General features: G+C 38.4%; 1 protein-coding gene across 2 annotated transcripts in view; it reads left to right on the forward strand.

Annotated features, from left to right (window-relative positions):
* LOC145984032 (cadherin-like and PC-esterase domain-containing protein 1) overlaps nucleotides 1–13,311 on the forward strand; it is a 516,258-nt gene that overhangs the window by 343,164 nt on the left and 159,783 nt on the right. For both annotated transcript variants that reach the window (XM_083117366.1, XM_083117365.1), the window contains 2 exons: nucleotides 2,125–2,213; nucleotides 9,461–9,650. In XM_083117366.1, coding sequence (XP_082973492.1) covers nucleotides 2,125–2,213; nucleotides 9,461–9,650 — 279 coding nt within the window. The remainder of the gene's footprint in view (nucleotides 1–2,124; nucleotides 2,214–9,460; nucleotides 9,651–13,311) is intronic.

The raw sequence follows: 13,311 nt of genomic DNA on the forward strand, positions 1-13,311 counted from the left end.
ACCTTTTAAATGTCCATGTAGGAGATAAATCAGAAGTAAATGAAGTACACACAGCAGAACCTTTAGTTCCAGAACCTAACTTGACTGAAGTTAAAGATGCTATTAAAAGGCTTAAGAATAACAAAGCACCTGGCATTGATTTAATACCAGCTGAGTTAATTAAATATGGTGGAAATTCATTAATATGTCAAATTCATAAATTAATTTGTTTAATATGGAATAAAGAAGAAATCCCTCAACAGTGGAAAGAATCCATAATTGTTCCTGTGTTTAAAAAAGGTGATAAAATGAACTGCAATAATTACCGTGGAATTTCTCTACTCTCAACAACATACAAAATATTGTCTAACATTCTTTTAACAAGACTAACCCCATATGCTAATGAAATTATAGGTGATTATCAATGTGGATTTAAACGTAACAGATCAACTACAGATCAAATTTTTCCCATCAGACAGACACTTGAAAAAAAGTGGGAATATAATCAAAATGTCCATCAGGTATTCATTGCTTTCAAAAAAGCATATGATTCGGTCAAAAGAGATAAATTATATAATATATTAGTAGAGTTTGGAATACCTAAGAAGCTTGTTAGTATGATAAAAATATGCACCAGTGAAACAGAAAGTAAAATTCGTGTGGGTAATAATATGTCTGACAAATTTATAATTCACGATGGGTTAAAACAAGGAGATGCATTATCTCCATTGCTCTTTAATTTTGCCTTAGAATATGCTGTAAGGAAGGTAAACGAAACTAAAGAAGGACTAAAATTAAATGGTGTGACTCAGTTGTTAGCATATGCAGATGATGTAGACTTACTGGGGGATGATATAAATACGATTAAGAATAATGCTAAAATATTTTTCAAAACTGCTAAAGAGATAGGTTTGGAAGTTAACAAAGAGAAAACTAAATATATGCTTACAGGCCGAAACCAAGTGTTAGGTAATAATCAAAATCTAATTATTGATAACAACTCGTTTGAACCAGTTTCCAAATTCAAATACTTAGGAGTAATATTAACAAATGAAAATTATATTAAAGAGGAAATAACAAAGTAGGCTTAATTCAGGAAATGCATGTTACTTCTCTCTTCATAAACTTTTGTCTTCTCGTTTAATATCTAAGAAACTAAAAGTTAAAATATACAAAACAGTAATTTTGCCTGTAGTATTATATGGATGTGAAACTTGGTCTCTTACATTGAAAGAGGAACATAAATTGAGAGTATTTGAAAATAAGATCCTTAGGAAAATGTTTGGACCTAAAAGGGATGAGGAGACAGGTGAATGGAGAAGGTTACATAATTTAAAACTACATAATTTGTATTCATGTCCAGATATTATTAGAATAATTAAATCAAGAAGACTTAGGTGGGCAGGCCATGTGGCACGAATGGGAGTGGAAAGAGGAGTTTACAGGATTCTTGTTGGGAAACCAGATGGTAAGAGACCTGTAGGAAGGCCAAGACGAAGATGGAGGGACAACGTTGAGATGGACCTAAAGGAAATCGGTAGGGATGGAAAAGAGTATATAGATCTTGCTCAAGATAGGGACAGATGGAAGGCCTGTGTTGCTGCAGCCATGAACCTTCGGGTTTAAGAAGGCTAGAGAGTTAGTTAGTTAGTACATTCCTTGGAATTCCTAAAAAACAAAGAACATTTTATACAGTGGAAGATTGTAAGACATATCTCCGATAAAGAAAAATGAAAAATATAATTTACAAAATTCCTACAAGATTCCTACACACATTATCGTTTGATTTGTCAGTCCATTCAGTTTTATCTTTACAGCCCTTGTAGTTTCTGAGATGTGAGGAGCAAGCTAATGTCTTGTATTAACAGATGGACAAACTAATAAACATAAATTACTCCCAAAATTTCTGTCTAGTTGTTTAATATCGATAGGTTCCTTAGCCGCTTAGTGCGGCCGAGAGCATTGAGCGGTAGACTCAATCTAGCTACTGGCTATTCTTGGTTCGAGTTCTTGTCTATGTATGGATGTTTCTTTGTAAGTGTCGCTTTATCAATTTCATCATTGTATGGTGAATATATCCTCATCGCTGCAATGCGATGATGTAAATCGTACTTTACTAACTCGGTATTGAATTTCTCTTTTCAGCTTCAATCTTCAGAGCGTCCATGAAAATAATCCATTGTATTCCGAAGAAATGAAAACGAAAGACGAAATCGCTTCTAGCGACTGCTCAGGTAGTACTTACAAATTTATGTTGTATTATATTAGCAATAGGAAACCATTTTATATATTTACTCTATCGCGGGTATTTCCGGAGCAAGGCCGCGCATGAGGGTAGAGAAGGGGAGAAAGCGAACGGGTGGGGCTGAAGCAGCACACGCTGCTGCAAAGGCCGGCAACTACAGTTGCATTTCCCCTTCCACGAAATCTCTTTCCCTCGCACGTGTTTACTAGTCGAGCCTTCTCGCGTCACTAATTGCGCAGAGACTTGTTTTCGTTCGCTTGCTCCAGAGATACACGAGACAGAGTATCTTAAACATGATCACATGCATTCAAGTAGTAGTGGCGATTGGGTACCAAAACTAGGGGGAGGGGAAAGGTTACTTTTCCTTGATAGACAAGGCTTACCATTAGGAAGCCATAGTGCAATAACTGAGGAGGGGGTGTGTGCAAATGCTTCCCATAATCGCCGCCACTGCATTCAAGATCATTCAACGTTTCGAAGCACATTGTTGCAGTTGGTTTTTCAACGTCGCCTTCGAGTTAGTGTTAAATCCGTCGAGTCAATCGGTGTCTTATCGGATCCATCCTGCCGTGACATATACCAGATTTCATTTGACTGATTTTCCTGCAAGTCAATGTCAAACCCGCCGCGAGAACTTTTGTTTATGACATTGCACCTGTGTTTATCTTCAATTGAAAAGAATATGATTGGTGAATGATTGCGAGTTGAAAGTTTAAATAGAATGCATCTCCCCTTCGTAAGAACGCCGAACTCTCGTATAATTCATTAAATTTACCTTTCGAGCCAACATCCGAAAAAATTCAGAGAAGTGCCAGAGGTCAGTTTCATCAAATTAAATCATTCCTTTACCCCTAGCCCTCTGCCACTTTAATATAAATTATTGCTGCATAGTCCTCCTCCGTAGCCGAGCGGGTTAAGGCGTTCACTCGTCTTGAGATCGTTCGCTGCGTAGGGACGGCGTAGGTTTGAATCCGGCTCTGGTCGGAATTTATTCGGCCTACGTATAGGGCCGGTGGCAACCCACCATCGTGAGGAAATTGGGGAGCTCCGAGTGAGTGAGCGTAACCCGGTCACGGAGACCTACTATAACGGCTGGGGATACGTCGGGCTGACCCCCCGACTATTCCAATACTGGTTGAAGATCTCCACGCTTATAGGTGACGAAGGAAAGCGTGGGAGGGAGACCGGCAGTCGGTAGGTATGCCTAGGCCCTTCATGGGCTGTTGCGCGACGGATTATTATTATTATTATTATTATTATTTTATATTGCTGCATAAATTAATGAATCGACCTATTATTAGGTATGGATCCCCTGTGCGACTTTTCAAACCATACAAAAATATCAAAATAGAATTTACGATATTTTCTTAATCTTCAATGGACCACTAGGATGACCCCTATTCACTGTGAACACCGTCTCTCCAAAATAGAAGAATTTCATGTTAAACTCTGAACGAAATTTTATAAACAGACAGTTGAAAATCCTCTGGTTCGTCAACTCGGTACTAGGGATGGCCAAACGGATCCGGATCCAAAAGTTACGGATCTGGATCCGGATTCGAAAATTCCTGATCCTGATCCGGGTTCGAAAGTTTTGGATCTGGATCCGGATCCGAAAGTTCCGGATCCAAAAATCCGGATCAGGATCCGAGAGTTTCGTATCTCAATCCCATTATAATATTACCACACCTTAAAAGATATTATGATCTTCGATTACAAAGAATTTTTTCATTAGTTAGTCCTACAAGAATTTTTTTTTCAAGTGTTGTTCCTAAAATACTTTGCTACGCATCGGCTAACACACTCGTGCACAAAAATAATCTTACTTGTTTAACATAAAATGTCATTGAAACGAATATGTATTCATTCGAATGTATTGGAAATGAAAACACACATAAATGTGAGACATTCCGTTCCAGGATGAAACCTTTAACACAAATAAGAAGATAGAAATGTTATACAAAAATTATACAATTGTTCTACAATTACAGTTTTACAAATTAAAATAAAACATTATAATATATGCAGTGTTAGTCTATATAATTACAAAGTGTAAGACAAACAAGGGAGGTTATCTAAGTGTCCCCTCCGATTTCCATGAAACTTGGCAGGTGTATAGAGGGGCCCAATGGAAGAAATACGTGTTTTTTTTGTTTCAGCTAAAAAAAAAACGGTTTTAGCGGCCAAATTTAAGTGAGGATCTGACCCCTGTGTCCCCCCTCCGATTTCCATGATACTTGGCAGGTGTATAGTGGGGCCCAAAGGAAGAAATACGTGATTTTTTGTTTCAGCTAAAAAACGGTTTCACGGGGCAAAATCCACTCAAATGTCAAGATGAGGACAAATTGAAGTGGGAATCTGACTCCTTTGTCCGCCTCCGATTTCCATGATACTTGGCAGGTGTGTGTATAAACGGGCCCAAATGAAGAAATACGTGTTTTTTTGTTTCGGCTAAAAAACTGTTTTAGGGGGCAACCCCCCTCAAATGTCAAGATAAGGACAAATTTAACTAGGCATTTGAACCCTGTGTCCCCCTCCGATTTCCATGAAACTTGGCAGATTTATAGAGGGGCCCAAAGGAAGAAATACGTGGTTTTTTGTTTCGGCTAAAAATCTGTTCTAGGGGAGCAACCTCTCCTCAAATGTCAATATGAGGACAAATTAAAGTGGGGATCTGACCCCTGTGTTCCCCTCCGATTTCCATGAAACGTGGTAGGTGTATATAGGGGCCCAAATGAAGAAATACGTGTTTTTTTGTTTCGGCTAAAAAACTGTTTTAGGGGGCAACCCCCCTCAAATGTCAAGATAAGGACAAATTTAACTAGGCATTTGAACCCTGTGTCCCCCTCCGATTTCCATGAAACTTGGCAGATTTATAGAGGGGCCCAAAGGAAGAAATACGTGGTTTTTTGTTTCGGCTAAAAATCTGTTCTAGGGGAGCAACCTCTCCTCAAATGTCAAGATGAGGACAAATTAAAGTGGGGATCTGACCCCTGTGTTCCCCTCCGATTTCCATGAAACGTGGTAGGTGTATAGAGGGGCCCAAAGGAAGAAATACGTGTTTTTTTTTTTTTTTTGTTTCGGCTAAAAAACTGTTTTAGGGGGCAAAACCCGCCTCAAATGTCAAGATGAGGACAAATTGACTTGGGGATCATCTGACCTCTGTGTCCCCCTCCGATTTCCATGAAATTTGGCAGGTGTATAGAGAGGCCCTATGCCCCCTGTTTCTTCCTGTGCCATATTTACGTGGATTAGGGGTTAGATCCCCAGTTCAATTTCTCTTCATCTTGACATTTGGGGGGGGGGGCAAGTTTCATGGAAATCGGAGGGGGAGACTTAGACCTCCCTTGTAAGTGTATTAATTATTTACAAATCGCGCACGCGCGCACACACACACTATATATGTGTATGTATGTATATTATAATTATAATATATGTACATATATCAACAGGTAACAATATGCTATAAACACATTCATACTTTCCAAAGAAGGTCATGTGGGATGGCAAAACGGACCCGGATCCAAAAGAACCGGATCCGGATCCGAAAGTACAGGATCCGGATCTGAAAATTCCGGATCCGAAAAATTTTAGGATCCGGAACCCCAACGGATCCGGATTTCGGATCTGCAAGGATCCGGATCTGGCCTTCCCTACTCGGTACCTACGACCACTGTGCTATATACCGGGTGATCCAAAAGTCCCGGAACGGTCAAATATCGTGAGAAATACACATCGAATCGGAAAACAAAAAAATGCATGTTTAATAAGTAAAAGAAAGCTATTCAATGATATCACACTTGATTCCCCACCCCACCCCCACCCCACCCCGCCTCTGTGAAATTTGAAAAGGGGGTGGTGAGCGCGTAATTAAGTTCCGGTCACCACAGAGGCGAGGGGACTCACCTACAACAAGCACCCCGATGGGAACAAAATACTACGTCCACGTCGTTGTTCCTGGGTTACGCGAGATGTAGTACCCGGTTATTTTCTTACGTAGAATCCGATTCTACAATACAAAATGGGGGTTTCCATTTCAAATTTCACAGTTGCCCCCCACCCCACCCCCAGGGGGCGGGGGTGGGCAATCAAGTGTGATATCATTGAATAGCTTTCTTTCACTTATTAAACACGTATTTTTTCGTTTTCCGATTCGATGTGTATTTCTCACGATATTTGACCGTTCCGGGACTTTTGGACCACCCGGTATATTGCTACCTGTTGTGCCAGTCACTTTTGTCAACCAGCGATTAGGACTCGCTGACTATGAAACTAGCACGGTGCACATCAAAATGTGTGCTGCACTGTCTCAGTTTGCTGAATTAGATCAGCAATAGCAGAAGCAAGATTCCTGTTCAGCAAGAAAATTTCTCCACGCGATCAAAAAGTCTAATTGTTTTTAACGACTATCTCGTGGAACAGTGGTTGGAAACGAACATGTTCCAATATTTTTGTGGAAATGTTGTAACTGAAGACACAGGACCAAAAATGTTGTTTAGTCTTGGCATTCAAAGCTGAGCAAAGTCATAAGGAAAAAGCGACCCAATGTTTACCCGTCCCTTTTGCGCATTTTTCGCCTTAGAAGTTGCAGATTTCCAGGATTTAAATTTAAAACTTTTTTCTTTAGTTAATCTTCATAAGTTGTGTTAACACACATATCATGATTAATTCACATATCACATATATGTATTCAGGATGCAAAATGTATCGTTATTTAAGTTATGTATTGTATATGTTCTTCACTGACACCTAAAATGTTGATTATTTCGATATTCTAAAACACACATATACAATTATGTTATGCAGTGATGTAGTGCATTACTGTAGCGAAGGAGAGAGTTTAATGAGTTCAAATTGCTAAGATTGGTAATTTTATGTCCGTTCCTTCGTAATGACTGTTGCCAATCCCCTCACCACCATCTTATGATGCGTCTAAAACTAATAGTAAATCGCAAATTAACATAAGTAAATTGTTATTGCGACGGAGGCCGATGTGTTAAGAAACTACTAACTATTTATATAGTGAGTGACAAACAAAAAAATCAAAACCTCAGAATGATGGTTAATTCGTCACTGCTTTGTATCTAAAATGTTAGTCTTATTTCAACACAAGGTACGAGTATCAGATCTAACAAACTTTCCCCACTAACTTTGCAATATTCGAAACCACCATCACAGACTTAGCTCTACGTAACTTGAGTCTGCCCATTGCACGTGGCATGTGACTTCCTCCTATGATCAAAATAACTTCCTCTTACTACGTATTACCTTTCACCTCGTGAAATACAGAGACCAATGTTAACTTCTTAGCTCGGTGGATAAACTTTACACCCAACGATATACTCCTGAAAAAAATCCTGCCTGGGTGGAGAATCAAACCTACGACCTCCCTCTTGAGAATCAAGCACGCTACCTCTTCTCCAGGTAGCTCATGTTAAAATTTGCTACCAGTTTGAAGAAACCAATTCACACATAATGTCATTTCTATAATTTACTCATGGCAATTTTTATGAGGAAACGAATTCAGAAACAATCGAGAAACGCTGAAAAGGAAGAATGATGAACATTTATATTGGTGTTTTGTCATATTTTGTAAACTGTGTGTAAATTCCGTGTTTTGAACAAGCAATCGTTTAGTTAGGAAGTATTTTGTTGTTTGTTTAAAGTAGAAACAGGAGAGCGAAAAGGAGTAATTTGAACCAGACCCCGGTTGCCAAGAAACTTCAGCTTTTTTCCAAAGACTGTAGGATAAGAGAGAGGAAAGGGATATTCAACGTATGAAATATAAAATATGTGTGAAATTAAAATAATTGAAAGCCTTGCAAGTGCATCCTAACGAACTTCAAACTATGAAAAACATATTTTCGTGGTGGAAAACTGCAAGTCATTTTCGAAATATGAACCTGATTTTTTTCTGTATTATAAAGTGGAGATATGGGACGATACGATCCCTCAACAAGAAAAATTTAAGTAAGCCGCCATCTTCTCTCCAACTTTTCCAATGGTCATAATTATTAATTCGGGTCCGGAAGTTCGTGAATGATCAACTTATTTTCTGACCCTTAAGAACAATGCTAAACCTGATATCATGTCAGTTTCCCTTCAGTTAGAACCAGAAAACACTTTTTATTTTGCATTTTTCTTCTTGCATTTTTTAGCCTTTTTTGGCTTTTAGGTTATTTGCCAGTATTTTAACAGTTTTTGTTGCATTTTTATTTATTTTTGAGGTTTATTTTTCTCCTCCCTGTTGTTTCGTGAGTATTAAATGCATTTACTAGTAAAACTTACATATTTAATTTTCTTGACATGGTCTTTTTAGCAAATTCACCATGAATCGAAAATACGGTCAATGGAAAGCACAATATTATTCTTATCTGAAATGTTTGGCAATGAATTAAAATACTTTGTGTTAAGATTACTTTGATGTTCTTTTTCTGGACACTACTATCGCTTTAATCTGTGGTTTTAATGTAAAATTAGTCACAATATTAAATAAAATTATACTCTGGTGTACGCGAAGCAGAACTGTATTTTCGGATGCTGACCGACTACAGTATCGTAGAAGGCCCACTCTGAAAGCAGCTGAATGATTTATAAAGAAAATATTGAGGTATGTTTTATGTAACCTTGAAGTAAGCAAAGAAAACTACATTATCACTTAGTTGCTCCTTTCCCCTTTACTTCAGTAGTTTCAACCACCAAACAACGGGCTTCATCGACTTATTAGACTACTCTCTTGTAATTTATGAAAAAATCAAGCTTTCATTTTTACAGCGAACTAGTTTACACGAGAACTAAAGAAGCATAATCTTTTCGATAAATCTTTAAAATAAAGATATTTACCACTTATATTATTATTAATAAACTGTAATTTTTTTGAAAGGAAGGAACGAAATAGAGAAATTTAATGAAAATGTCTTCACCTAATCAATATGCTTGTAAGCATTTTTAGCCAAAAAGACGAGTTTAACAGAGTGCAGTGAATTAAAGATGTGAAATTTAATATAAACTTATGCCACCAGGTTTCTAATCCATCTAACTTTCGAAAGCATGGAATGGATAGCCGATTAAAGAATGGATTAATTGTACAGCGACTGGCATTTCTGGGTTGCATCGGGCACTTGACTTTCAATATGGTCGTAACAATCCAGAAGTGTCTATGCCTGTACTTGTTTATAGAAGTATATCACTTCATTCCATTACTAGTATTATTACTATGCATTCCTTCTTTTAAAGGTGCTCCTTCGTCGCTGTATTTAAAAGGACTAATTCTGGATCCTGCAGTAGAACTGCGCCCTTCATTTACCCCCTTCTGGACTGATTACCAAGCGGAAGTGCCGTACGATATAACTATGGTCAGGATATCCGCAATACCGCTCCATTGTAAGGCAAAAGCTCGTTTTGAAGATCGATTTGGTCCTCTTGGGTGAGTTTTTCATACACGTATGTATAATTCATGTTTCATACACACTGAGTATTTAGCTTGATTGATTGATTGGTTTGTTTTATTTTACTTCGCTTTTTGTGCCAGTTTTGGCTAATTTGCGAAGATGGGGAAGAGTGATGACACTCACAAACATCCATGCCTAGGCCGGAATTCGAACCTGGGACTCCTAGCGTCGTAGCGCGATGTGCTAACCACTCCTCCACGGGGGTCGACTAAGTATTTAGCTACTAGGAAATATAGGAAAGACTCCAATTAGGCGTATATACATCCATATAACTTTGTGTGTGTATGTGTGCGAGAGAGAGAGAGAGACAGAGAGATTAACCTAAATGATCCTTCAACTGAATACAAACAGTTTATCTGTTCTTCTGTTTGGTCAAAATACCACATTATAACTCTATTAATACGCTTTCTTCATAACTGTTGAAATCTTTTACGAGTGTGCATTTTCGTTTTATGGATGTGGGTAACCCATCGCCCAGTGTTTTGCTCACTGCAGAACCAACCCAAAGAAGTGGATTTCAAACTTTGTACTATTGGGATTCCTAGATTTGACCTACCATGGTGCAACTTATAGCCTTGAATATACCAACTAGATCAGAGGAAAATACAAGTGCGGTCCACTATTAATGATGTGATAGTGAACGCAGAGTAGGAAATTCTTCTAGACAAAAAATTGTCAAGGAAAGAAATAAGATTTTAAGAATGCTGGATAGTCAATTATTATTGATTTTTCTAAAAGTAGATTGGTGTTAATGATGAAGAGTGGGTGGTTGTCACAACTACATGTTTCAACCTCTGTGTGCGTGTGCTGATGTAGCCAGAATATTATTTCGGGGGAGAAGGACACATTCCTTATCAGCAGCCGCCATCTAAAGGCGAAAAAGTGGGAGAATATATGCCCTGACGATGAATTTCTCAGTATATTACCGTCGAACATTTGCGCAGAAGTCTTAGAAGTTGGTTTTAATGAGCAACAACGAAGTGCTAAGTGTAAATGAACACTTGATTGTCCAACGCGACCAACGGCGACGCGAGGTACACGACCATAACAGACATCTTTCGAGAGCATATGTTGTCACAGTTTATTCACTACAGATACAAGACAAAATGATTAGTCAATTTGTACATGATCGGCAAAGCGTGTTCTTGGACAAATTTCTAGGGGTGTGCGGGATCCCAAAAAGTCGGGACGGGATTGGAGCAGTCGGGAAATTTTAAAAAGTTGTTAATTCTCGCCGTTTGCTGCATTGCAAGTGTCTGGAACTTATCGGAAATTGTTTGTTTTTATTCCAGAAATGCAAAAACAATCACTTAAGTTGAAAATGACTTGTAGAATTCGAGATTTTCTGAGATTCGGGAAATTTCGAACATTTCCTGTCCCGAAAATTTCCCGACTTTGTCGGGAAATTGCGAATTTTTCCCGTCCCGACCAAAAAAAATTCTGTCTTGCACGCCCCTACAAATTTCAGCAATTACAACTTATTATACAATATGTTAAATCCTGCTAAGGAAGTAAAATTAATTACAACTATACAACTTACATTATTTCCAACGAAACATTTGTAGGATTTCTGGAGGGCTTCAGCCCCCAGAGCCCAATCCCTGTCTACATGCCTCCCTAAAGCGTTTGAGAATATAAAAACCGACTACCACACATTTTCTAAATTTGATGGGCCAGGCTTGAAGCCGCGACACAGATATCTAATATGCACCTCTCGCTCTGTTTTTTGCTCTGGTTATTTTACGTCACGTTGCTGTGGCTTTAAATGTAATATATATTTTCTGACAAATAGAAAAATGTGTATTTTGCTCAAAGGGTTAGTTTTAGAAACAACATTTCCCGGTTGAAATAGAAAGCTCCTTCGGGCATTGCGTGATTGTGGACAGCAAGTAAACACTAAGTCAACAGACAACGCTAATTTATCTGATCGATTAAATGCCGGAAGAATCCGAATTAAAGATAAATTTAATGAGGAAGGAACGATGGACATTTCGAACAATGCTTTGTTCGTGTTTGGAAAATAAAAACTCGAGTGTCGAGGAAGATTGAACACAAATTGTTAACCGAACACTGTCGTTTATAATGCAATATCTTTAGAATATAATAATGTAAATGCAAATAATCTGTGAACTATTCTTACTGACCATTTGTTGTTTCTTACCAGAGGTTATATGATTCTTGGCCGACAAGTACCGATTCAATTTTTCCAGCCTCCACGGTCACCAGCTGTAGCATTGGTGACACAACAAGAGAGGAGGAAACTTCGTTATCAGCAAGCTGGTTGGTCTGTGGATGCATAGCATGTCTTGGCGAATCCAGTGGACTTTATTTGGCTTGAAGTGAAAAAACAACTCTTTTACGTGTTGTATTTCATTGGCTCACTGGGTCGGCAGAAGAAAACCTTGGCTCGGTGACTAACCGTGTATGTGTGTATGTACGTAGTTAGTGTTCTACACGTGACTTTGGAGGGCCATGGGTCACACCAAAGTGACTTCCGTATTTTCCTATCTCCAGAATCACTGGAACTAGGGAACCATGAGGTATTTTTACAGATGACACCAAATTGAACCAGTATCACCAAACGTCTTACCGCCGGGACCTTGACAATTGTTATGTTAATATTAGAATTCCACGTTTCTTATGGCGATATTTCAACTACTAACTTATGTAAGTCTTTGGCACATGAATCGATCATTTTATTTGTCGAAAATAATTTTCATGCACAAGTAATCATATGCTTAGCGGTATTTTTTAACACGATTGTGGAATTTGAATGGCTTTTCAGTAGACTTTTTGCCGCCAAAGTGTTCCTGGCAGAATCATAAAACTCAAAGTGAATTCGAAATGCAATATTTGCATTTATCTTTAGACACAAAAATCGCACAAATGAAACAATTGAACGTCGTTTTGGACTTTAAATGTCTCGTCAATCAATAAGCACACTACTTCCGCTGGCTAAAGGAGCACGTTCTTCCAGCATCCAGCCACTAGGTCAACTTTCCTAATATCTCAAATATCTTGGATTGCAGCCAGTATTCGCAGTGCATGGCCGCCAACGAGGACCTGTAAAAAACAGGATGCCAGGTGGAGATTCGTTCCGCTTAAGTAAAAAGGGAGATTTTTCTGCTGCCTTTTGCAACATCTGTTTTTATTCAAAACAGTTTCTGTTAGTTACCCCATGAATAAATACGGTTATGATGGGAAATGGATTGGTCGAAATGTTTTAATTGGAAAGATACAGTGTAAATAATCTGTTGTATGCAGAATTCCGTGGCATTTTAATATCGCTGATTTTTCATTGGTACTCAAAATAGGAAGGGAAACAAATAAAATTATATGGATGAAGAAGAATGATAAAGCTAGTCAACATACAATTTAAAGAGAGGAAGCCATAATATTTGTGGAATTGTAGATTAAATTCCTGACTTCTTACTTCTATATTGCTAGCGATTTGATTTATATTACTTCGCCTATCTGCCGCTCTTGCGAACATGGGGATGAATGGTTATAAGATGAAATTGATGTAAGGACAACCCAAACCCATATGGACAGCACACAATACAAGTCCTAGAGAGGATCATACTGGCTGTGAGTCTAGACGCCAGAGCCTCGTGTAGTCAGTGGCGTGCCCAAGGG

This window comes from Lepisma saccharinum, chromosome 2 (genome assembly GCF_977018435.1).
Source record: "Lepisma saccharinum chromosome 2, izLepSacc3.1, whole genome shotgun sequence".
Lineage (NCBI taxonomy): Eukaryota > Metazoa > Arthropoda > Insecta > Zygentoma > Lepismatidae > Lepisma > Lepisma saccharinum.